Source organism: Haliotis rubra, unplaced genomic scaffold, assembly GCF_003918875.1.
Source record: "Haliotis rubra isolate DU_JTF1 unplaced genomic scaffold, ASM391887v1 Scf627, whole genome shotgun sequence".
Lineage (NCBI taxonomy): Eukaryota > Metazoa > Mollusca > Gastropoda > Lepetellida > Haliotidae > Haliotis > Haliotis rubra.
In genome coordinates this window covers 486,518-512,742 of record NW_025767332.1, presented here as the reverse complement: position 1 = coordinate 512,742, position 26,225 = coordinate 486,518, and the positions used below count along the sequence as shown (strand labels likewise).

At 41.7% G+C, this 26,225-nt stretch overlaps 2 protein-coding genes across 2 annotated transcripts in view; both read right to left on the bottom strand.

Annotated features, from left to right (window-relative positions):
• Positions 1-1,761: 1,761 nt before the first annotated feature.
• On the bottom strand, positions 1,762-25,518 carry LOC124256398 (reversion-inducing cysteine-rich protein with Kazal motifs-like). Its single transcript, XM_046690402.1, has 16 exons — positions 25,387-25,518; positions 17,528-17,665; positions 17,099-17,207; positions 16,063-16,239; positions 14,580-14,676; positions 14,304-14,440; positions 14,030-14,170; positions 13,521-13,718; positions 12,311-12,427; positions 11,343-11,424; positions 9,603-9,751; positions 8,704-8,837; positions 7,956-8,085; positions 7,247-7,351; positions 6,372-6,580; positions 1,762-5,184 (listed from the first exon to the last, which is right to left on the bottom strand). Exons 1-16 carry the CDS (start codon positions 25,390-25,392, stop codon positions 4,963-4,965), a joined length of 2,151 nt encoding a protein of 716 aa, XP_046546358.1. The 5' UTR covers positions 25,393-25,518; the 3' UTR covers positions 1,762-4,962.
• LOC124256394 (reversion-inducing cysteine-rich protein with Kazal motifs-like) overlaps positions 25,457-26,225 on the bottom strand; it is an 82,878-nt gene continuing 82,109 nt past the window's right edge. Inside the window, exon 9 of the mRNA XM_046690400.1 lies at positions 25,457-25,518. Within this exon, the coding sequence (XP_046546356.1) occupies positions 25,457-25,518 (62 nt within the window). The remainder of the gene's footprint in view (positions 25,519-26,225) is intronic.

The window sequence follows — 26,225 nt, the reverse complement described above, 5'->3', positions numbered from 1 at the left end:
TAACATTATTCCCCAACAATCCTATTTCCCAATATTTACCCTTCCACAATAATTGTATTTTCCAATATTTCGTTATTTCCCCTTCCACACAATAATTTTATTTTCCAATTCATTATTATTTCATTTTCCAATTCATTATTATTTCCCTTCCACTCAATAATTTTATTTTCCAATTCATTATTATTTCCCTTCCACACAATAATTTTATTTTCCAATTCATTATTATTTCCCTTCCACACAATAATTTTATTTTCCAATTCATTATTATTTCCCTTCCACACAATAATTTTATTTTCCAATTCATTATTATTTCCCTTCCACACAATAATTTTATTTTCCAATTCATTATTATTTCCCTTCCACACAATAATTTTATTTTCCAATTCATTATTATTTCCCTTCCACACAATAATTTTATTTTCCAATTCATTATTATTTCCCTTCCACACAATAATTTTATTTTCCAATTCATTATTATTTCCCTTCCACACAATAATTTTATTTTCCAATTCATTATTATTTACCCTTCCACAATAATTGTATCTTCCAATATTTCGTTATTTCCCCTTCCACACAATAATTTTATTTTCCAATTCATTATTATTTCCCCTTCCACCCAGTAATCCTATTCTCCATGCCACTTCCAGCCATAATTCCCTGCACAGTACATTCATGAAACACAAATATTACTTTATCTTGTAGCGACAAAGATAAATTATCACACAAAAAACAGCACAAAAACAATGTATAAAAAGACACAAAAATGCTGATAAAAAATGTCTCGTTTTTTTGTCATCTTGATTAATTACATTTCAACTGATTGTCACAGACCAAGTGAGCACGCTCACTCAACCACAAAATAGCACTTTAAGTACACACCAACCTGTACAGAAGTTATAACATAGCCACTGAGTTGTACAATATAGCCATTGTATGGTACAAATAGCCATTGTACAATGTTGTACAGCATGGCCATTGTGTTATCAACATACCATCATGTTGTATAACATGACCATGGTATTATACAACATACCATCATGTTGTATAACATGACCATGGTATTATACAACATACCATCATGTTGTATAACATGCCATTGTATTATACAACATACCATCATGTTGTATAACATGCCATTGAATTGTAAAACATGACCACTGGATTGTACAACATGGCCATTGTATTATACAACATACCACTGAATTGTATTGGATTGTATTAAACAGCCATTGGATTATACAACATTATGTTGTATAACATGCCAATGAATTGTAGAACAGACGATTGGATTGTACAAAACGGTCATTTGTGTTATACAACATCGAATCAAGTTGTATAACATGCCATTGAATTGTAGAACAGGACCACTGGTTTGTACAACAAGGTTATTTTGTTATACAACATACTATCACGTTATATAACATGCTATCATGTTATACACTATACTATCATGTTATATAACATGCTATCAAATTTAGAACAGGCCAAAAGGAAGCAGGGAAACCATGAGCAGAAGTATGCAGTTCAGAGACAGACAAACCAAACAGGTGTTAGGATCATAAGCAAAAACCAACATTAAGGAAGGTCTACAGTTTTTAAAAAGGCTCAAAATAGTTTTGCAAATTACATTAACATTTTGTGGATAATTAGTTGACATGGTCCTTGTCCTGGAGCTACCATATCAACATAAATAAATTTGTCTCATTTTTTAGAAAGCTAAAATGCATTCAACTGTTAGAATTTGTAAAAGTTCACAAAATATTTTCGCTTCAGATGTTATCCAGTTTTATGCTAGTTGTAAAGCCAAGCTCAACGTATCCACTACGAAGTGCATGTTAGACTTGGTAGTTGATACTTTCAGCTGTTTTCACTAGTCGAAAATTTCTTTGTAGCGCAAATTCAACAACAAAAGCTTCAAGGAATGAGTGAATTAATAGTGGCAGTTTGTCAGCATTGTCAAATGTCACACAAATGCATGAACATACCCACACACGGCAGGTAACCTCCAGCTAAGGGAGGTAACTCCATTAAGCATCATCATTATCTAACAGTCGAAACAGTAAATCACTTGCACGTCCAAAGTGGAATCTAGTTTTATATTTTCTTGTGGCTTATCAACCAGGATCATTTCATATTTTATCCTTCAGAATTTATATTAAGGCAAAAGCAGAGAATCTAAAAGTAAGCATGATAAGACAGTTATCTTTGGCATGGTAAAGAAATAAAATGACTGCAAACGTTTCTGCCCCTACCCCTGCTTAAAACTATTCTGGGTCTGAGCCACCTAAGCCTAAATCTACATAAATGATTTTTTAATACTTCAAATGGGGTTATGATTTGGAAATATTTCGAAGCAGGGGTTACAGACTAAAGTTCAACTAACTGATTTACAAGCAGAGTCCAACTCAAAACTCACTCACTAATTTATCACTACCTATACATTCCATTTGGCGGCAGCATGTTATTCGTCTTGGCAATATTTGGTGTCGTTAATTGATGAAACAAAAACAGATTAAAAAACAAAGTATAAATCTTAAAAACTACCATAACAAACATCTAGAACTGTTTTTTGGGTTAAATTATGCAATAACACAAAATCAGGATAGAGATAAATAAAAAGCAACAAACAAAATGGTTGCTATAGCAACAAGCACACAAAAACTTGGGTTCGGTGGGTACGTCGACTGAAATAGAATTATGCCATTCATCAACAGAACTATTCTCGGATGTCGAGTCCTTGTATCAATGTACAAGAAGCTAGTATAATTCATCACACTTTTTTGTCAAAAAACAATATAGTATAATAATAAATATGTATTTTCAGAAATGTTAAAGAATTTAGTTTTTTCAGAATGGACAGTGTATTCCTGGAAATTTGATTGAGTGAAATTGACATACATAAGAAATAATTGTGCTCCTAAATAATACATTGTGTTCAATCGGCCACTATTCAGGTTGACATGGTAACCAATCTAATGAGATTCACAAAAATATATCTCTGATACATGTCTACTAATTCTATGACCTTGTAACCATGGTTACTAGAAAGAAGTATCACTTAGGGAAATACCACCAGTGAAGAAATACAGATGTTGATTTTGATTCAGTTTTCATAACAAAATAGGATGCTGTGACTGGAATAATGGAAAGCAAGTGTTTATCACTGCGGTAACGAATGAAGAACCATAGCAACAGTGATAACCATGGCAACAGTGAATACATGATGAATATCGCTCTCTAACACACATTCACATGTATGCAAACCTCGCACTGATTCACACACAGTCCTCACACACTGACATCAGTCAGAAGGGTTAAATTATTTATTATTTATGAAGATTTGAATTATTACACAAGAGTTAAAGGGGAGATGCAATTTTCGTTGTTCTTGCATACTCCTTAGGGGAGTAGTATTTCAGAGAACACATGACGACCGAGACATATATCTGATATGTGGTAAGTAGTTTTTAGGAATACTGATTCTTGAACAGATACTGTCAATATGTGGACAGGTCAATGCATGGTGTGGGTTGCTTTCATCGGCAGATAAATCATGGAAGAGTTGTCTCCCCTTATACCATTTCACACCAGGGGATAATGTTATGTTTATAATTGTTTCTGCTCATCTTCAAAAAGGGAAGATGTCTGTAAACTACAAAAATTCACTAATGCACAAGTAAAGTGAGTGTTACGCCGCTTTTAGGAATATTCCAGCCATGTCATGGCTGGGGACACCAGAAATGGGCCTCACACATTGTACCCATGTAGGGAACCAAACCCTGGTCTTCAGCATGACGAGCGAACACTTTAACCACTAGGCTATCCCACTGCCCCAGGGTAGCAACACTTTGTTAAATAATTGGAATTTGAACAAATGATAATCTTAAAAGTATATACTTCAATTTATAAAAAAATGAATAATTCTTGTAATATGATAATTTTTCAAATACAATGTGGGGTAGAAGGAGAGAACTCCTCATAGCACTAAATATGCATCTACGACGGAAAGTAATGACATATGTACATTTCATAAAACAGAACGAGCACACACACTAAATATCACATACTGACGGTCAACAGCTACCTCTAGAGTATAGCTTCTCGTTATGGAGACCTTTGGTATATCGCAATACATTGCTATATCTCCAGTGTTGGGTAAGTGAGGCCGTATAATGCCTCCTGACGACTACTATCACTTCCAATCATACTACGTCTGCAACAACCGCTTCAGACAGAAACATCACATGACAAGTCACATGACCGAGTTCATAAATGTGCCGTGGTCACTTGTGTAATAACAAGACTATTTATATTCCCATGACAAATCACATGATGATTCACATGACTGTAGAGTCATGTCGCATGACAACTTGTTAACAAGTCCCAAGCGGAAGATAGCAGATTTGTCACTTTGCCACGCAGCAGGACAACATCCAGAAATGTCCTGTTTTGGCACAACAACTTCTTACGGTGTTCCAAGAACGCTGTATTTCTCCTCTTAAAGCTACAAAACTGATCACCCTTATACCAGTGCCCTTAGTGACTGAACACATTTTGTAAAATGTGAATGTTTTTCATATGATCGCTGACCATTTTCAGACGTGGCAAGCTTCACATGAGTCTAATCCCTGAATTAAAATGTGCAGATCCTTCAGGTAACCTTTTCAGAGGGTCTGTTAGGGTTCTTCCTCAATCGATGAACTGTTTCCTCCTCCTCGTGTAAATTCTTCTCCCAAACAGACCCTCAGCTATAGATCACACTTGTCTTTGACCAGATTTTTTTCTATCACCCATTCCTCCGTAGAAAGGACAAGGCTTAACGAGAAACACCTCCAGTAAAAACACCAGGTGTCCTTTTGACGGTTGCTTAGCAACATTGTTTGTTGGCATCATGGTCACAACTTTAAAAAATGTTTTTCAAATGTGGAAACAAAAATATAACTTTTGAGATTCTTAGAGTCATCACAACTTTGTTCGTGTGACTATTAATGTTAATATCGTCATAGCAACCAGAATTGATAATGAGGCAGGAGACAAAATGGCTGCAGCATTGACATGGCCGAGACGTGGAGCTCTCATTGGGGCAAGGAGAAGAGGGGTCAAGATCAGGTAAGACATGAGTGTCGGACTTCCTGTCCTGATGAGATCCTCTAACCGCCGAGCTACGCTGATACAAGCTTCAACCTGCAAAGAAAAACAAACATCCTACATTAATAGGGACTTAGCGAGTTCAGTTATACTCTGCTTTTAGCAATATTCCAGCAACATCACGGTGGGGAACACCAGAAATGGGCTTCACACATTGTACCCAAGTGGGGAATCGAACCCAGTCTTTGACGTGACGAGTGAATGGTTTAACCACTAGGCTTCCAAAGTGTCCCTTCCGACATTAAAAGGTCCTAATCAGTGTGTAAGATGTTGTGCATAGAGCCCAGGCCACAAATCAGTTGAAGTTAAGCAAAGTCACAGAGAGTCCTTGGATGGGTGACGTGTTTGGCAGCTTGACTCCTGAGAGCTTCTTGAATTCAGTCCTGCCCCACAACAGAGGACATGTGACACATGGTCCATAGGCAAGCAAGTTGGGTCAAAATTGCCTCTGTTCACTCAGCAGTGATGTGACTATTAACCTTCTAGTGCCTCACAGGCAGCTTGGGTTATCTGGGCTGATACAGGTGCTTCATAAATGTCCTTTATTATTATGGATTGAAATATAACATGCAGCAGAGAAGTGTCAGATGGTCGTTCATTCAGGCTGGTAAGGCTTGTCATCAGCTCAGATACCCTTGCCTCCTCTACACGCAGCCCGACCCGTGAAGATCCGGGGTAGAATAGGTCTTCAGCAACCCATGCTTGCCACAAAAGGTGACTATGCTTGCCGTAAGAGGCGACTAACGGGATCGGGTGGTCAGGCTCGCTGACTTGGTTGACACATGTCATCGGTTCCCAATTGTGTAGATCGATGTTCATGATGTTGATCACTGGATTGTGTGGTGCAGACTCGATTATTTACAGACTACCACCATATAGCTAGAATATTGCTGAGTGTGGCATAAACTAAACTCATTCACTCACTCTACCCGCAGCCCAGACAGCGAAAGGGACTGCTCCAAGGAAGCGGTCCCTAGTTGAACCCACCAAGAACTTTCCGGAGGATGTGGATTATTACTATTATACACAGAATCACATTCGTTGCAGCTATCACATAAATTTTGAGGATCAAGGAAGAGAACCGAGTATAAGCATATTTTGAACAACAGTTCAGTTCTGATATCAGACCGCCACCATATAGCTGGAATATTGCTGAGTGTGGGGTAAAACTAAACTCACTCACTCAGTTCTGATATATTGTATCACCTTGACCCAACTCTCACCTGTAGTTCTGTCGGGACCTGTGTTACTGGGGCGATGAGGATGATGAGAGCGCCATCTACACCAAGATACCCAAACACATCACACTCCGCTACCATCAGGTGGTCGGACAGCATGTTGAGGAGGACGGTGACGCTCATTGGCCCACCGCCCATCTCCTTGGAAGCAAACTCCGCCACACGTGGGTCGAACAGCGCTTGGAGCTCGGCAGCTGAAAAAACAGACAGACACTGCTCAGAGCAACAGCTAGTGTATTCTCAAGAGTCACCAGGAGATTACATAAACCCTCCCTTCCCCCAGCTTGATGGTTCATTGCCAATGGATATCTTCAGTTTAGTGATTAAAAAAATAATGCTGTACATTTTTTTTCAATATCCCAGAAAATCAAAAGACACCCCCCACCCCAACTTCCTCTTAGACATATCCTTGCAGTTCTGCTCCAGAAACAGAAAACCGACTTGGTACAGATGAATTGATGGACATGATGATCACTAAAATCCCCAATTTTTTAAAATGGGGAATGCCTGTGATGATCCGGGTTAGAAAACTAAACTCGCTCACTCAAACTGGGGGGATAATAATGGAAATAGTTCAGCCCTCTGTCTAGTGATGTTTCGATGATCGAAAATCGATCGAAAGAAGGATTAAAAATTATTGCATATTCACAGCATTAGTTTGGAAAAAAATTTTAACCACTTTTATTGTTTAAAATTGGTGATTACATTATAATTGAAGTATATACATTTTTAATCGTTAATCTTTCACCACAATCCTCCGATAATCGATAGTGGATTGGTTTCCGATTCCCAACACTACCTCTGTCCAGCCGTAACTACATTATCTGACTCATGTCTCATACTGGCTATGTTAGACTCACCACATATAGGACAGCAGGCACCAGGGGGGGTAACTCCATGGCAGTGTTTTGGTCGAAGCTCAGGACACTTGATGTGGGCGCAGGTGCTTGTCTTTGGAGAGTTGGCTGAAGTGGACAGTAAATCGATAAGGAAAAACATCAAACCATTCATCCAGAAGTTTCTTGAGCTACTATAAAACAGCAGGTTACATGCTACTGAAACAAAATAAATTGCAACCCAAATTGTCACCTAACTTCAGTTAATCTAACATGACAGATGAATTGTAGTCCTATGACAAAATTATGTTGTTGAACCCATTTTGAGTTGCACACATAACATTTATTTTGTTCATAGGAGTAGAGAATTTCTGATTACATTTCAAAAGTTCTTCAGCTCATCCCAAACCACAACTGACAACTGTTAATTCAAACACGGTAAAACCTCCTAGCTTGGATTCCCTCAGTCCAAAACCCATTTTTGGAATATTTTTGTAGAATCCTTTACATATATAAAAGACTGACTGACTGAGTTTGGTTTTACGCTGCTTTTAGCAATATTCCAGCAATATCACGGCGGGGGACATATATAAAAGAAACAATGATTCACTGATCTGTTTAATAATATCTGGATTAAGATGAAAACTGAAGCGTCCAGAGACGGTCAACCGTTCCCAAATACAGAGTCATCCTGTTACAGATATGCAGTAACAGACTGCATGTTTTACTATACCTGTGAGGTTCCCAAAGGCGCGGCACTCTCCACGGTAATCCATAGTAACACGATCAGCTAGGGCAGCACATTCGCTGGGGTAGGTTTCACCGTTGTGACCGCACACGGTCCCAGAATCTGCACAGTTCGTCTGAAGGGGGACAGGACAATGAATTTTAATAAAAAAACAGGTCACATTTAAATTTTGAAAGCCATTAGGTCTTGGCCATCTTGTACAGATTGTGTATGGGATGGACACTGGTGCTAAGGTTGTTGTAGGAATGAGTGGGGACCTACAAAATGTGTGTCGTCTACCACAGGGGTATTTTGTATGTGAATGAATGTTCTTCACACATTGTACCCATGAGGGGAATCAAACCCAGGTCTTCAGTGTGACAAGCAAACGCTTTAACCATTAGGCTACACCACTGCCCCATTACAAACATAAGAGTGAATGACACAGGGTCTCTATCCATCACAACTGCTTGATGTTTAATGCTGCACTCAGCAATACTATAGCCATAGGACAACAGATAAATAATCAAGTCTTGAACAGACAATACAGTGATCAACATCATCAGCATTGATCTATGCATTTCAAATATAATGACACATGTCAGCAAGCCAACCACCCGAACCGGTTGGTCTTTAACAACCTTTACCATCAAGACAATTATGTCTACCAGACACTGTAATTGTAGTATATCTGGAGATCACCAGCATTAGTTTAATGTTTTTGGATACCACTGCTATCAAGTCTGGTACCTACCATACAGTGCCCTCTGTAGGCCAGTTTCCGTCCATGGGAGTACAGCACACACGCATTGGTGAATTCCTCTCCGTGGGTGTCGCACACAGGGTCGTGGATGTGGTTGTTGCAGTTGTTGAAATCGGTTGCAGGAACTGAAACACAAGAACAAGGCGAGTTCAATGCCACTTTGAGCAGTATTTACGCTAAAATCTGTTCTTATACACTGAGAATCACAATTAGGACAAATCCTGGATTCAAGCCAATAATCACGGGGATCTCTCTTACTCAAAGGACAATATTTCCCTGCATACCATATTGAGCTCAGAGTTGATGTGCTTACTCATTATCTCTGCATGTTGAGCATCAATTAAATGTCAGGATGTAATTTCCAGACCCAAGCTCGGAAAGATGGCTGACACAGTGAAATATTTCGCAGAGGTACAGATAAGCTGCGTATCTGCATAAATTATGCAAATATATATTTGAAAACTCAATTCTTATTAAGTCATTGCGTACAAGTACGCTTGAATTTCTGTAAATACTCAATGAATTTGATCTAACATGCGTACACACAAAAACAGATAAAATAACAAGTATATTGAGAGGTTCTATTTCAGCACATGAACTTGGCAACTTGCAGTCTTTCTTATCGATTCCCATATTACAGATCAAACAAATAACAAACACGTAACCAACATCTGAACTTTATCATATTTTAACAATAAATGTAAGATGGCAAAATACCCAATTGAGTTTGAGTGAGGTGAGTACAATTTATTTGGTTACTCAAAGGAAAATTAGGATACCCAATTGAGATGAACACAAGGGAGTACATAACTCAGTTATTCAAAAAGTTATCTGTAGCCCTGATTTCATGAAAACCACTTGTTCCACAATGACAGAGTTAGGCCACTTACTGCACTCATGTTGTAGACAGTTCTTCCCGGTGATGCAGACTTGTCGCTTAGCAAGACATCTAAGCCCCTCCCCACACGGATCAGTGTGACACGGGTTGATGGTGCTGCACACGCCTATCTGCAGATCACTCTCCTGGAGTCCCGCACACCTGGACACAGAGAACAGGGTCATTATTACAGGGTGAGTGAGGGAGTGTGAGAAGGTATTCTTCACATTGTGTGGTGCCATGTCTTGTGTGTGTGGTGTCATGTCTATTTGGGTACATGACATACATATGTGGTGTCATGTGTTTGTAGGTGTCATGTCTATTTGGGTACATGACATACATGTGTGGTGTCATCTTTGTAGGTGTCATGTCTATTTGGGTACATGACATATATGTGTGGTGTCATCTTTGTAGGTGTCATGTCTATTTGGGTACATAACATACATGTGTGGTGTCATGTGTTTGTAGGTGTCATGTCTATTTGGGTACATGACATACATGTGTGGTGTCATCTTTGTAGGTGTAATGTCTATTTGGGTACATGACATACATGTGTGGTGTCATGTGTTTGTAGGTGTCATGTCTATTTGGGTACATGACATACATGTGTGGTGTCATCTTTGTAGGTGTCATGTCTATTTGGGTACATGACATACATGTGTGGTGTCATGGTCTATTTGGGTACATGACATACATGTGGTGTCATCTTTGTAGGTGTCATGTCTATTTGGGTACATGACATACATGTGTGGTGTCATCTTTGTAGGTGTCATGTCTATTTGGGTACATGACATACATGTGTGGTGTCATCTTTGTAGGTGTCATGTCTATTTGGGTACATGACATACATGTGTGGTGTCATCTTTGTAGGTGTCATGTCTATTTGGGTACATGACATATATGTGTCTGTAGGTGTCATGTCCATTTGCTAAACATGACATACATGTGGTGTCATGCTTGTGTCATGTGTCATCTCTGTGAAGTGGGGATACATCATGCTTGTGTCATGTGTCATCTCTGTGAAGTGGGGATACATCATGCTTGTGTCATGTGTCATCTCTGTGAAGTGGGGATACATCATGCTTGTGTCATGTGTCATCTCTGTGAAGTGGGGACATCATGTGTTTGTGTCATGTGTCATGTCTATTTGGGTACATGACATACATGTGCTGGTGTCATCTGTCATCTCTGTGAAGTTGGGTACATGACATGCTTGTGTGGTGTCATGTGAAGTGTAGGTGTCATCCATTTGGGTCATGACATACATGTCTAGTGATGTGGGGATACATCATGCTTTTGGGTACATGTCATCTCTGTGAAGTGGGGATACATCATGCTTGTATGTGTCATCTCTGTTTGGGTACATGACATACATGTGTCATCTCTGTAGGTGTCATGTCATATTTGGGTAAGGTGTCATCTCTGTGAAGTGGGGATCATCATGCTTGTAGGTGTCATCTCTATTTGGGTACATGACATCATGTGTGGTGTCATCTGTGAAGTGGGGATATGTGTGCTGTCATGCTTGTGTCATGTGTCATCTCTGTGAAGTGGGGATACATCATGCTTGGGGAAGGTGTCATGTTTGTATGTCATGATGAGTGTGTGGTTTTATGTTTGTTGGTGTCATTGTCATGTCTTGATGGCATCGGTGTCATGTGGTGTCATGAATGTAAGGGTAATGTGTAATGAATATCTGTGTGATGTCGTGTCTATATGTGTCTCTGGTAGAGTCATTGTGACAGTCACTCACTTGGCAAGGCAGGCATTGGGGAAAGTCTTGCCGTTTCCTCCACACATGGGCTGGTAGGTGGCGGGGCAGTTCCCAGGCATACCTGAAACACAGAGGCTACTGAACACATGGTTCTGACAACTCGCTGTCACAAGGCCGTCACTATTGTCTTGCACTTCAGATCAGAAAGGAGATTACATGGTCACAAATTCCTGGCAAAGACACCAGTCCATATGACTTCATGTTTTCACATGACCACTCAAGTACAGGCTTAGCAGTGTTACATGATACATCTATTGTCACAACACCTAGCAGTGTGGAGGAACTAGGCTGATCTCTCACACCTCGGGTACCCTCACAGAAATCTTACTACATCTTGCACAAGGAACTCAGATTACCAGTTTATTTCCTAACAAAACTGAAACTGATTTTGTGCATTGCGAAAATAGACTTGTGTGGTTTAGGTGAAAATTTTGTGGTACACAGAAAGAGGGAGCATGTCTGACTCACCTGTGTAGTGACCGGCTGTAAGACCGGGGTCCACTGAGCATGTCTGACTCACCTGTGTAGTGACCGGCTGTAAGACCGAGGTCCACTGAGCATGTCTGACTCACCTGTGTAGTGACCGTCCGTAAGACCGAGGTCCACTGAGCATGTCTGACTCACCTGTGTAGTGACCGGCTGTAAGACTGGGGTCCACTGAGCATGTCTGACTCACCTGTGTAGTGACCGGCTGTCCACTGAGCACTGGGGTCCACTGGGTCCAGCATGTCTGACTCACCTGTGTAGTGACCGGCTGTAAGACCGGGGTCCACTGAGCATGTCTGACTCACCTGTGTAGTGACCGGCTGTAAGACTGGGGTCCACTGAGCATGTCTGACTCACCTGTGTAGTGACCGGCCGTAAGACCGGGGTCCACTGAGCATGTCTGACTCTCCTGTGTAGTGACCGGCTGTAAGACTGGGGTCCACTGAGCATGTCTGACTCACCTGTGTAGTGACCGGCTGTAAGACTGGGGTCCACTGAGCATGTCCGCCGGGCACAGATCAGGTGACCAGCATTGCAGATACAGTTGCTTCCATCAACCACAAAATGGCTGCCATGATCTGATTGATACAAAAAAGGGGGGTCAGATTAATTTGACATATTCAACCAGAAACAAATGGAAGAAAAGAACACAAAATACTCTTGTAAGCAAAAACTAAAAACTGCATCAACTCTTAACAGTGTCAAAAGTCTTCACTGAGTGTTAGAGATTTTCCAGGACTATGAAGGACGATCAGAGTTATCCCCCTTTGACTGCAATGGTCATAGGACCACAAGGCATGTCTGTTAGCATATCTGCTTTCATAGGTACAAAATAATTGGGGCAACCCACTGCTTCTTTTATTCCATTAATGTCAAGGACCGCCTCTGTGGTGTAGTGGTTAGAGCGTCCACCCGGAGAGCAGAAGGTCGCGGGTTCGATCCCCGACCGCGTCATACCCAAAAACGTTAAAATATGGTACTTGCTGATCCCTGCCTGGCGCTCGGCATTAATGGATATAATCAAAGACTGGTTGGCTCGGCGTCAGTATAATGTGTCTGAGTAGGGTATCCATGCTTCACTGCGGCATGGTATCTCAGTGGGCTAGCACTATAAAACCAGCTTCAGTCTGGGCTAGTACAAGCAGCCACACATACATACACACGCATGCATGTCGTCATATGAGCGAAATATTCTCAAGCATGACCTTAAACCCAATTTCACCTCACCTCACCTCACCATTAATGTCAAGAGCCAGGCTGGGTAACAATAATACTCTTCAACATGTTTGGTCTGACTTGGTATTGAACCGCCTAATTTCTAGTCTCCAGAGATACAACACAACAGAGGTGGTCAACGGCATATAGACCACACAGGAGTGGGTGAGTTAGACTATGGGTAAGTTTAACGCTGCTGTTAGCAATATCACAGCAGAGAACACCAGAAATGGGCTTCACACATGGAGAATCGAACCTGGGTTTTGGTGCAATGAGCAAATGCTTTAACCATTGTGCTACCCCATTATTCTAGGACATATGGGAACTCTATATAGTACTTTATTCGGGAAACCAGTGACATACAGAGCAACACAAGTGAATTAGCTTCTATTATCTGTATGTGTCAACCAGAGAGCAGAATGTAGGATATATAATGACAGTTGCTGTGAGGTGTACCTTTGATGTGTCCTGGTCCCATGTTGCAGTTCTTGTTCTGTAGACATGTGAGGGGAGAGCAGTTGCCGACCTCCCTGCGGTGTCCACAACGGCATGCCTTGAAGCACTGCTGGCTACGTGTGCTGGTCTGCTGGTCCGGTATCCGCACATACGCTCCGTGGGGGACAAGGAAACTGGATACATGCCCCAACAGGCAGGCTGGAGAAAAACAGAGGACATTACCGGAGGCTTGAGGGAACAGAGGAAGCTACTGGAGGTATAGGCTTACAGGAACAGGGGACAATGCTGGAGGCTTGAGTGTGAGTGAGTGTGTATAGTTTATGCCGCTTTTAGCAATATGTCAGCAATATCACGGCGAGGGACACCAGAAATGGTGGCATGAGAGAACAGAGGCAGACGTTTACAGGGACCGAGAACAGAGACAGAGAACAGGGACGTTACTGGAGCCTACTGTTGATCATTGCAAGCATTGTAATTGAGGAGACTATGAGTCTTCAGTTACAACTTACCGGATTTACATATGTAAGGCTTGCAGTTGTCCTTGTGTTTACACTTCCTGCGGCGGACATGACACAACTCCCGAGATCGGCACGGGTTGGGGCGACATGGATTTGTCACCTCCCACGACTTCGACACATGTTCACTTTCCGCTGTAAAACAAGAAGTCAACTCCTGATACAACAAACTTCTTTGGCATCAAAGTAACTTTTTTCCAGAGATGACAGCATAATTTTGATCTACCTAGTGAAAAGGTATGAGATATTAGAAATCAGCCTGACTTACTGAGGTATCTGGTGACCGATGTACAAGCCCCAGGGTCGGAGAGTTTTGGCAGTGGGTTACATAGCTGGGGTACACTCTGATCACTGGTGAGACGTGTGTAGTCCACGCACTTGTTAAGGATGTAGATGCAGTCCTCCCTGAGACACAAACACCAGCATTAAATGACAACAATATCTGAGAAACATCGGGAATTCCAACATGATTGTCCAAGACATCTAGTGATGTCAAAGAGAAGCAACTCCGCACAGTTGCAGCACCTGGGACAATGATACTTACTGGCAGATTGAGATTGGGCTGGGCTTGGAGTGGCAGGGTTTGATCTGGACAGCACAAGCGATAGCCTTCCACAGCTCTGGTTCACACTCACGGATATCTGAAATATACCACAGCCAGATGTAGTGGTCAGTGAGCCTTTTGTCAGCAGTGTGTATTTAGTCAAGTCTGGATCAGGCAAACCAGAACTTGATATTGGGAATGTTTGAATTCACCATTAATGTGAAAAGACAAAATAATTAGGAACAGTTGATTTACATTAAAAGTAAAACATACAGATAATTACATCGGAGATGTATTTCACTCAAAGAGTGAGTGACTGAGTTTAGTTCTACACTGCCTTTTAGCAATATTCCAGCAATATCACAGCAATATTCCAGCAATATCACAGCAATATTCCAGCAATATCACAGCAAGGGATACCCATGTGGGGAATCGAACCTGGGACAAGCGGACGCTTTTACCCCACCACCCATCACTCAAAGAAATTAAATGAAAGTTGGAAGTATTTTCATATTATTTAAGTCCAACTACTGCCCAACAAACACATCATCAAAGGTTTGGGCCTTTCTTCACACCGTGATCGACTGACTGACTGACTGAGTTTGGTTTTACGCCACTTTTAGCAATATTCCAGCAACATCACGGCGGGGGACACCAGAAATGGGCTTCACACATTGTGCCCATGTGGGGATTCGAACCCGGGTCTTCGGCGTGACGAGCCAACGCTTTAACCATTAGGCTACCCCACCGCCCCTACACCGTGATCGAAGCACCAAGATAAGTCCCATACTTTAACATAGACCTAGAGTCGTAGTGCAAGAACAACCTGTGGAATGAGGTCCTGAGACAAAATCATATGCAGCTAGTTCACTCCAGAAACACATGTACATCGAATGGAATGTCGAAAAACATCAGAGACAAATATACTGAGAGAAACATACAAAGGATCATGTTCAAGTTCCAGTGTTCCTTCCAAGTATCGGCCAGTTTCATGACCAGCTTCCAAGAACGCTGTGGTGATGGAAAATAATAAAGAAACACTCGAACTTTAACATGATCCTTGGTTTCTTCTCAGTATATTACGGGGCGGTGGGGTAGCCTAGTGGTTAAAGCGTTGGCTCGTCACGCCGAAGACCCGGTTCGAATCCCCACATGGGTACAATGTGTGAAGCCCATTTCTGGTGTCCCCCGCCGTGATGTTGCTGGAATATTGCTTAAAGCGGCGTAAAACCAAACTCAGTCAGTCTCAGTATATTACAGTTCTTGTCATGCCAATTGTTTATGCACATTCTTGCCAATTGTGTTTTATGTTAAATCAATTGAATTTAACAAACCCTACTACAGTCATATAACAATAAGCACTCCAAATGTGTGTACAATGAGTCTGAAGACCGAACGACTAGACAAATATCACTACAGTCTGAACCTCCAAATGTAATGTGTATCGAGCGGGAGGAACCGATGTCCTACAAGAGTTACCTACCTTTGACTGGGATGGTCATCTGGGGCAGTGAGATCATCCCCTTCTGCCAGATCTTGATCGTTTTTCGCGCGCTCTCGTCAGCAGACCTGGTGCACGACCTGAAGGGCTCGGTTGGACGGAAGTTGAAGTTGGTGCAGAATTCCAGCTGGCTGCAGCCTAGTTTGCAGGGTTCATCAACTGGAGGAGGAACAACACCGGCTTTAGAAGGTGGAGGACAGTAGTCATTATGTAGTTTTCAGAGAATGGTTAAAATATACCTTCACATTCGTCTACAAGTCCTCTATGCAATCTAGTTAGATATGGTCAACCGCCATACCATTTGCCTCCCCCACATTCTTGATCATCTTCCTTCCATCCCCACCTTGAACCCTGTTTTATCCATCTCACCTTTCTGTATTAAGACAATCATCCTTTATCCACCGAATCCTCTTCCATCCACCCTGACATCCTTCAGACACCCAATCATCTTCCTACCTCACCTAACATCCACTATCCTTCATCCACCTCAACCTCCATCATACAACCAATCATCTTCGACTATCCCTTCCCACCCTATCAAACATCCACTATCATCCATTCAGCCCAACAACTGGCATCTACGTCACCATCCTGCATCTACTGTCATCCTAAGCCAAACCTTCCCATCATCCTCAATCCACGCCCACTAACCCTGTTCCACCCAGCCATCCTCGTTCCGCCCAGCCATCCACACCACTCTACTCTATCTACCCTCCATCTGGGATCAACCCCACTATCCTCTGTCCACACCACTATCCTCTGTCCACACCACTATCCTCTGTCCACACCACTATCCTCTGTACACACCACTATCCTCTGTACACACCACTATCCACACCACTATCCTCAGTCCACACCACTCACACCCCTATCCTCTGTACACACCACTACCCTCTGTACACACCACTACCCTCTGTACACACCACCTTGCTCTATCCCCACCACCTTGCTCTGTCCACACCACTATCCTCTATCCACAGCACTACCTTCTATCCACAGCACTATCCACACCACCTACCATCATGCAGACAGTTGTGCATGGGAGCCTCCAGAACAGACACAGGCTGGATAAACGAACAACTCTTGTCAAACTCGGACCCGTGCTTTGTCCAGCTCTTTGTGTATGTCTATAACAAAACCACAAAGAAATATCAGTCATATCCCCATTACCAAAAACATGTTGCCATGACCTGAATAGAGGATTACAGAAATAAAGAATCATTACAGAAACCCCTGCCATTATCAACAAGCAGTTACAAGCATTATTTTCATGATTATCATTTCATCTACTACATAAACCCCGAAATCAAGAACACTCAATTACTTTACACAGCTTTGTAAAACTCATAAATTAGCAAAAGCAAATGCAGATAAAAATAACATTATATTGCAGGAAGGTTATAATCCATGGCCATTTTGTCATTGCCTGAACAGGAAGTGAACTCACATGTGTGCAAAGCTCCCTACAGCGGTCGGAAGAGGCCTTGGCACAGCACTGGAGCCTAGCACTATCAAAGGCAATGACAGGCAGCGTCTCATTCTTCTTGGTAACCGGGGGAAACAGGAAACATTGCCACAAGGGATCCTGGGAAATTAAGAAGTAAGTACCGGTAATGAATCTAGAATGTGACGGGATTTGGGTGATCAAACCCTCCTTTGACATCATCTGGCGCCTACTTAGTTTAACTTAAACAGATCTGGTAGGACCTCAATGCTGTATCTAGGACTCGGAATACAACAGATCTGGTAGGACCTCAATGCTGTATCTAGGACACGGAAGACAACAGATCTGGTAAGACCTCAATGCTGTATCTAGGACTCATGGCTAACCTGTAAAGGTAGCCGTTGCACTTTCAAAGCCCTACTTCTGAACACATCATATGGAGGATTTTCACAGTAAATGTTTGTTTTTCTTGTTGTTTTGTACTGCATTGGCAATATTTCTGCTATATACAACAGTCTTTACATAATCAGCTCCGTACCAGCAATCCAGTGATTGACGTCATGAGTATCAACCAATGCTCCTGGGATACAAAAACACCAACATAGTTAGAAAGTTGGTGTTTTTTCTGTATTATCCGTTTTCTGTGCAACACATTATTCATAACTATATTAACATGACCCAGGAATCTGGATTCCCATATAGGAATTTATCCGCGCATCTGCTGAAGACGTGGGACGAATATCCGACTCGGAGCATGCCGAGATAATATCAGGGATGGCGTCACATGAGGACAGCCTTGTGTAACAAGTCAATACCATGAATATGGAAACTGATCCATCTCTGTGTATCTGTGTGGCTATCTCAGCATCCATAATGCAGACATCACACTAGCTACGATTCTGCTGCAGTCTGAATATCTAACATACAAACGCTCTGTTTCATGGAACTGTTGCAACATCAGTATAGGATTGGTACTAATAGTTGTTGTGTTGAACAGGGTATTTTTGTTGTCAGGTACATCTTGGGATACTGGAGGCTATATGGCACCAGTCTGTAAATATTCTGTAAGTCTGGACCAAACAATCCAGTGATCAACAGCATGAGCATCAATCTACACAATTGGGATATGATGACATGTCAATCAAGCCTGACCACCCGATCCCATTAGTCGCCTTTTACGACAAGCATGAGCTACTGAAGACCAATTCTAACCATAGGGACACTGTAGGGGACCTCACACAGGATAACTTGTTTGAGTGGCATTTTTAGAAGTTGAGACGTACAATATGGAACACATTTTTAAGGATAACAACTTCTTTATTTCGCACATATATGCAGCTCCTCCACTTCATGTATCACTTTTGCTTGACAACGGACTCACGAAATAAAGAAGTTGTTATCCATAAAAACGTGTTCCATATCTCACACAGGATGTTGAGAACAATATAGGGCACTGTACAGGACACCAGGGGATACAACAGCAGACACGTGGCATAGACAGATCCAGAGGGGGTTGGGGGTGGGGTTGGGGGTGGTGCACCCCTCTTTTGTCCCGTAAGTTTATTAAATGAAAATGAACTGTGCATACACATCCGACCCCCACCCCCTACTTCTCAAAAAGCTGTACTCAGTACCAGGGGACACAATACAGTGAGTGAGTTCAGTTTTATGCTGCTTTTAGCAATATTCCAGCAATATTATGGTGGGGAACACCAGAAATGGGCTTCAAACATGGCACACATGTGGGGAATCGAACCTGGGTCTTCGGAGTGTCGAGCGACACAATAGCAGACACTTGGGTACTCAATACATCACACAAGAGGGCAATAGCGGACACTAGGACAACTCCTTTTCACCTCCTATCCAAATCCAATCACCACTCCCAGTCCTATCAAATACTTAACCACAGCAGGCATGAACTTTAAATCTAATCTTTATCTGTAAGAAATAATTGCTCCAAAAAGATTTTATTAGCTCAAACATCAGAGACAAATTGCAGATAAACTAAGGACCATCAAAAGAGTCCAACAGCTCATTGACCAGGCAACTTCAGACTTCACCAGGCTAATTGATCATCTTCACCTTGCGACCCCATTCCATTGTCTTTGTACTACAATGTTGCCTATCTTCGCCACCGAGATTCATAACCCATAAAATTGAGCCAGATCAAAGACCACACACAGATTAACACAGGTCCCATCACACAGGTCCCATCAATCAGGCCAGCTCGTATCTCATCCCAAGTACAGCTCGAAACCCCCAAAACGCTTAGGCTGGCGAAGTCTGGCCACAATATGGAGAGATGGTGTAATAAAGAGAGTCAGTGATCAATACAGGACAGATTCAATGTGATACTGGGTTATCAATCCCTCACTGATCTTCACACTCAGACGTGCGTCACTTCAAAAGAGCAATTTAAAAAGTCCAGTTGGTGGCGCCCTCTCTGTGCATCGTAATCACTTCCAATGGTAGATTGAATTATCCATGAACATTCGCAATTCACTGGATCAGGAATCAGCCATCAAAAATACATCCAAAAGTGGAAAAAGTATGATTAAACTTCACCTCTTGGTACCCGGCCACCGATCACCAGCAGGATGGTTCGAAAGAGAAATTTAATTGTCAACCTGGATGTATGACTCTTTAAAATAAAAAGTAAAGTTTTTGCCTCTCAGAGCAGGACATCTGAAAGGGGACCATCTCAAATTAATGGTCAGGGACCATCTCATAAAAAAACTGTTTCCCAATAAGCTAACCATGTTTTAAACTGTCACAAATTAACTACATTCCATGCGGTTGAAGAGATGTCTCGTCACGCCGAAGACCCGGGTTTGATTCCCCACATGGGTACAATGTGTGAAGCCCATTTCTTGTGTCCCCCACTGTGATACTGATGGAATATTTCTAAAAACGGCGTAAACTAAAAATCACTCACAAACGGTACCCATGTGGGGAATACAATCCAGGTCTTTGGCAAGATGTCCGATTGCTTTATCCACAACGCTACCCCACCACTAAGACAACTACAAGAAAAATCTGAACATCGGATATTGATGTCATTGAGATAAAAAAAGAGTCCTGATAACACAAGGACTAGAATTGTCAGCACAAATAACACATTTATCACAAGCCTTCCATATAACCCATCTGAAGCTTGAACATTCATAAAATTTTATCTGTAACCAAGTGCTTGTATTAGAGGTGTGAAATTCAAATTAATTATCTGTAACTGACGGCTGTTCTGTTAGCTTAATAAACCCCAAATGAAGGATCTGTGCTTGAATTAATCAAGTCGGAGAGCAAGGTCCTGGCTTCGAGCGATAATTTAGAGTACCAAGGCCCCAATGTTGCATCCCCTCCGCCTCCATCACCACGGACACCAGAACACATGCAAAGAAAAAATACCATAGAATGGCTCTTATTATCACAAATGCTCCATTCTTATCACTCTCCCACCAGGCGTCGCTCCATGCCGCCAGTGAAACTGATTCCTGGTCCCATCAGTAGATCATCCTGTCGATCCACTAGACCAACCCCATCATGTTTCTTTCTCCATATTAAACACACCCCTCCCCCCCATCATTAGTCTTCACACACGATGCAGAGACAGGTTTTGAATATTGTCAATTCTTGTATGATTACCAGAAATATCTTTGGAGCGGTGCCAAGCACATATTGGAACTGTAACCATACCAACCAGACCTTTCCCCCAGGGAATAAATAAACAATATACCTTAAGTGAGATGGAGATAACGCATATATATCTGCATTAAGATAAATACAGCTTTATAACTTCTACTAAAAATAGCAATATGACAAGCAAGAATGTAGAAGGCAGCAGAGTTGGGTCAGATATGTGCACATGTATACAGATACATATACAAGTATACAGACATGAAGATAAACATATATAGATATGCATTGGAACTTGCATCACATGTGGTAGAAATGGGCATTATTGCATAACACTTCCTACATTCCTTTCTGTTTCGTATGCGGGTTTTTTATTTGTGGTTTGACTCAGCAGTGATCAAGCTAAATTAGTGAGTGAGTTTAATTTTACAGCGCTTTTAGCAATATCACGGCAGGGGACACAATAATAATAATAATAATAATGTGTCCATTTATATAGCGCCAAACTCCACACTAGGTATGCCGATAGCGCTAACAATCATGGCACAACACATTTATCTGGTCCGGACCAGATGAACAAGTGATTTAGAATCATTGAGTCTTGCATTTGCTTTTCGTTGCTTTGTGCTACACTTTCTCAGATATATTACATAATGAATTAAATCTGGGCCAGACAATCCAGTAATTAATATCATGAGCATCGATCTATGCAATTGGGATACAATGACGTGTCAATCATGCCAGCGAGCCTGACCACCCGATCATGTTAGTCGTCTCTTACAACAAGCATGGGTTACTGAAGACCAACACGGATCTTCAACGTTATCAGTGTTTGTCTCAAACTAGTGGCATTTGAGGATTACAATTCTGAACAAGTCATCAAAGCTTGCATTTTGCAATAAATTGAACTGATAAAAACTGACAGAAAATGTTAATGGTCAACATTATAAGCCTTGTTCAAGGAGGAGTTGCTCTAAAAATCCATTAAATGAAATGTCCCCCTAAATTTCTAATGCAGTTTTTAATGCACTCTGACTAAGCAACATTCCATAATAACCTAATGAAACAGAGACAATGTCTCAGATCTGGCAATGATTCAGTCAGCCTGAAGACTATTCCTCTTTAGATTATTCCTCTTTAACTAGTTCCACCAGATAGATATTTTCTTACAGACATGTCCAGATATCAATCTTTGTCAAATCACATCTCACATGAATAATTTAGCACAAATGGCTTTGAGCTCATGTCTACCAATATATTGCCTGTGAAATTCGAGTTTCAATTTATTCAGCCCTCGAGTATGATTCTCACGTCAAGGAAATAATTGAAATTAAAATTCTGATTGATGAATTTACCTTTGAAATATGAAACTGCAGAATATTATTTCTTGGTAATATTAAAGCATTGGAAACCATTAAAACTGTCATTACATTCTCTGTGTGAACAGATCTTGGTATATTACGGAAAAGTTCACTTTCCCAACTTCAATGGAGGAGAGTGGAATTTCACCCACGGTGCATCGCTGTGATGAAGATGATATAAACGTTCTGGATGGAACAAGATACAGGGATCGGACATGACAGGGACTGATTTGACGTGAGTGATACCATATCAAACTGTCTCTCCAATATCTGAACAGCTTGGAAGGATCTTTCTCTGTACACGACAGTTAATCCCATACTTGTAGTAAGAGGCGACTAACGGGATCGAGTGGTCAGACTTGCTGACTTGGTTGACACGTCATCATATCCCAGTTGTGTAGATAAATGGTGAATGTGAGAGAGTTGTTTTTTACGCTGCTTTTAGCAATATTCCAGCAATATCACAGTTGGGGACACCAGAAATGGGCTAAATGTTGAGGTGAGGTGAGGTGAAATTGGATTTAACGTCGAGCTTGAGAATATTTCGCTCATATGACGACATGCATGCGTGTGTGTGTGTATGTGCGGCTGTTTGTACTAGCCCAAACTTAAGCTGGTTTTATAGTGCTAGCCCACTGAGATACCATGCCGCAGTGAAGCATGGGTACCCCACTCAGACACATTATACTGATCCGAGCCGACCAGACCTTGTTGTACCCATTAATGCCAAGCGCCAGGCAGGGACCAACAAGTACAATATTTTAACGTCTTTTGGTGTGACGCGGTCGGGGATCGAACCCGTGACCTTCCGCCCTCCGGGCTGACGCTCTAACCACTACACCTCGGAGGCGGTCGGCTAAATGGTCATGCTGTTGATCACCATATTGTCTGGTCCAGACTCGATTATTCACACACATTTGGCCGCCATATGGAATATTGCTCAGTGTGGCAGAAACAACGAACAATAAACAATCCGAACAACACAATGTGCATAACGTGGAATATAAGGAAGAAATAAAGAATGAATTTGAGAAAAACACAATTCTGATCTATCAACCTGAAGTACAAAGGCACCTCTGTTTGAAACAGCTGATTTGATGACCCCATAAAGTAACCAATTATAAAAATATAAACGCACTTCATATAGGTTTTGAGTAGTATAAATGAGCATTTAAAAAATAGAATTTTTAAAGTAGTGATTGGGATTTATTATATTACATCATTTTCAAAATGTTCGAATGGAGCCACCACTGTGCGACGACACGAGCTCTTCACTCCGAGGAGCAGCTCAGAAACTCTTTATTTGGACAAAAGCATTAGAATATCGCGAGACACTTTTTCCCTCGCCATCTCCTGATGCTGACGTTGTGGTGGCAGTTACTGACACTTCCTGTTCAGTTACGGAGACCTCGACTACTAGCGATAATTCTAGCTTCCACACATCTGGGCAGCAATTGGTCAAAATTAAATCCTATCTTTAGAAGTGCCAATTAAGTCCTTTGAAATTCTGCGCATTCTTTCACCAGATCAATACAACAGCACCTCGGCCATGCGCACCCTTTTTTGTCAAACGAAACTTGTCAGACTGAGTGATTGTTTTAGCTCGGGAACATCATTCATGTTCAAAGGTGCATTTATCAGCAGACAATCACTCTCTCCTCATAGGGGAAATGCTAAATTCACGATGTCACCTGATTTTTTTTTTTAAAATTAAATTTTCTCCATTTGAAGGAAACGGGAACACACTTGGTCGGAATCAGCCAATCATACACGAGTGTGCAGTTTTTGTGCTGCCAAGTGACGAACACCAAATTCAGCTTTCAAGCAGCATGAGGACGGGGTACAGTGAAACTTGGAAAGTCTTTGTCTCCCAAAGACAGTGGCACTATGACTAATAGTGAGTGAGTTTAGTTTTACGCCACTTTTAGCAATATTCCAGCAAAATCACGGCGGGGGACACCTAAAATGGGCTTCACACATTGTACCAATGTGGAGAATCAAACCCGGGACTTAGGCGTGACGAGTGGATGCTTTAACTATCAGGCTACCCCACTGCCCTACTATGACAAATATGTTTCAGTATAAAAGTTTAATGACGAGATCCCTTGTGAGGTGATGTGAAATGGTGACGAACAAGATTTTGTATTCATGATTATTGGGAGTGAGCGAGTGAGTTGGGTTTTACTCCGCTTTTAGCAATATTCCAGTAACATTGCAGCAGGGGAAACCAGAAATGGGCTCCACACATTATACCCATGTCGGAAATCGAACCTGGACCTTTGGTGTTACGAGTGAATGCATGAGCATCGATCTATGCAACTGGGAAACGATGACAACCAAGTCAGCGAGCCAGACCATCCGATCCCGTAAGTCGCCTCTTATGACAAGCATGGGTTATTGAAGACCAATTCTGACCTGGATCTTCACGGGTCCCTTAAAGATTGATACTGATGTCATATCAGACATTTTAATACATGCCAGGTGACTTACATCTGTTTTTCAAGATGGCTACTGGACATAGATTTTCACTAACTAATGATAATGTCGGAGAGCGAGTGAGTGAGTTTACTTTTACGCTGCACTCAACAATATTCCAGCTATATGGCGGTGGTCTGTAAATAATTGAGTCTGGACCAGACAATCCAGTGATCAACAGCACGAGCACCGATCTGCACAATTGGGAACCGATGACAAGTGTCAACCAAGTCAGCGAGCCTGACCACCCGATCCCGTTAGTCGCCTCTTACAACAAACATAGTCGCCTTTTGTGGCAAGCATGGGTTGCTGAAGACCTATTCTACCCCGGATCTTCACAGATCTAATGTCGGAGAGGATTGTGGATGTCAGTAAGGGACAGTGTCTACCTACCCTCATGTCAGGGGGGTCGCGCAGGTTTTGATCAGGGCCTCTACCATCTCGTCATCGTTCAGGGACGTCTTCAACACTCTCTCACACTCGCTTGGCACTCCCGCGTCTTGGCCTTCTGACAGCATGGTATGTCTGAAATTAGGGTATATATATATGAAGAGAAACAAATAAAGGAACGTAGGAAAATTCAAGTGTTCCTTTAATATGTTCTAGTTTTCATCTCCAGCTTTGAATAGCGCTGTGATGATGAAAACTGGAAAATAATAAAGGAATGCTTGAATTTTCCTGTGTTCCTTCATTTGTTTCTCTGCGTATATGAACAAGGGGAATGTCTCCAAATAAGATATGCCGGAACAAGGATGTCTGAACAAGGGTATGTCTGAAAACTGGGTATGTCTAAACAAGGTGTATATCTGAATAAGAGTATGTCAGAACATGAGTATGTCTGAACACAGATATGTCTGAACATGGGTATGTTACAACAAATGGTATAAAGGGTATGTCTGAACAAGGGTATGTCTGAAAACTGGGTATGTCTGAATAAGAGTGAGTGAGTGAGTTTAGTTTTAGGCTGCACTCCAGCAATATTCCAGCTATATGGTGGCGGTCTGTAAATAATCGAGTCTGGACCAGACAATCCAGTGATCAAAAGCATGAGCATCGTTCTTAGCAAGTGGGAACCGATAACATGTGTCAACCAAGTCAGCAAGTCGGACCACCCGATCCCGTTAGTCGCCTCTTACGACAAGCATGGGTTACTGAAGATCAGTTTTTCTAACCCGGATCTTCATGGGTCTGTCTGAATAAGAAGTATAAAGGATATGTCTGAGCAACTGGTA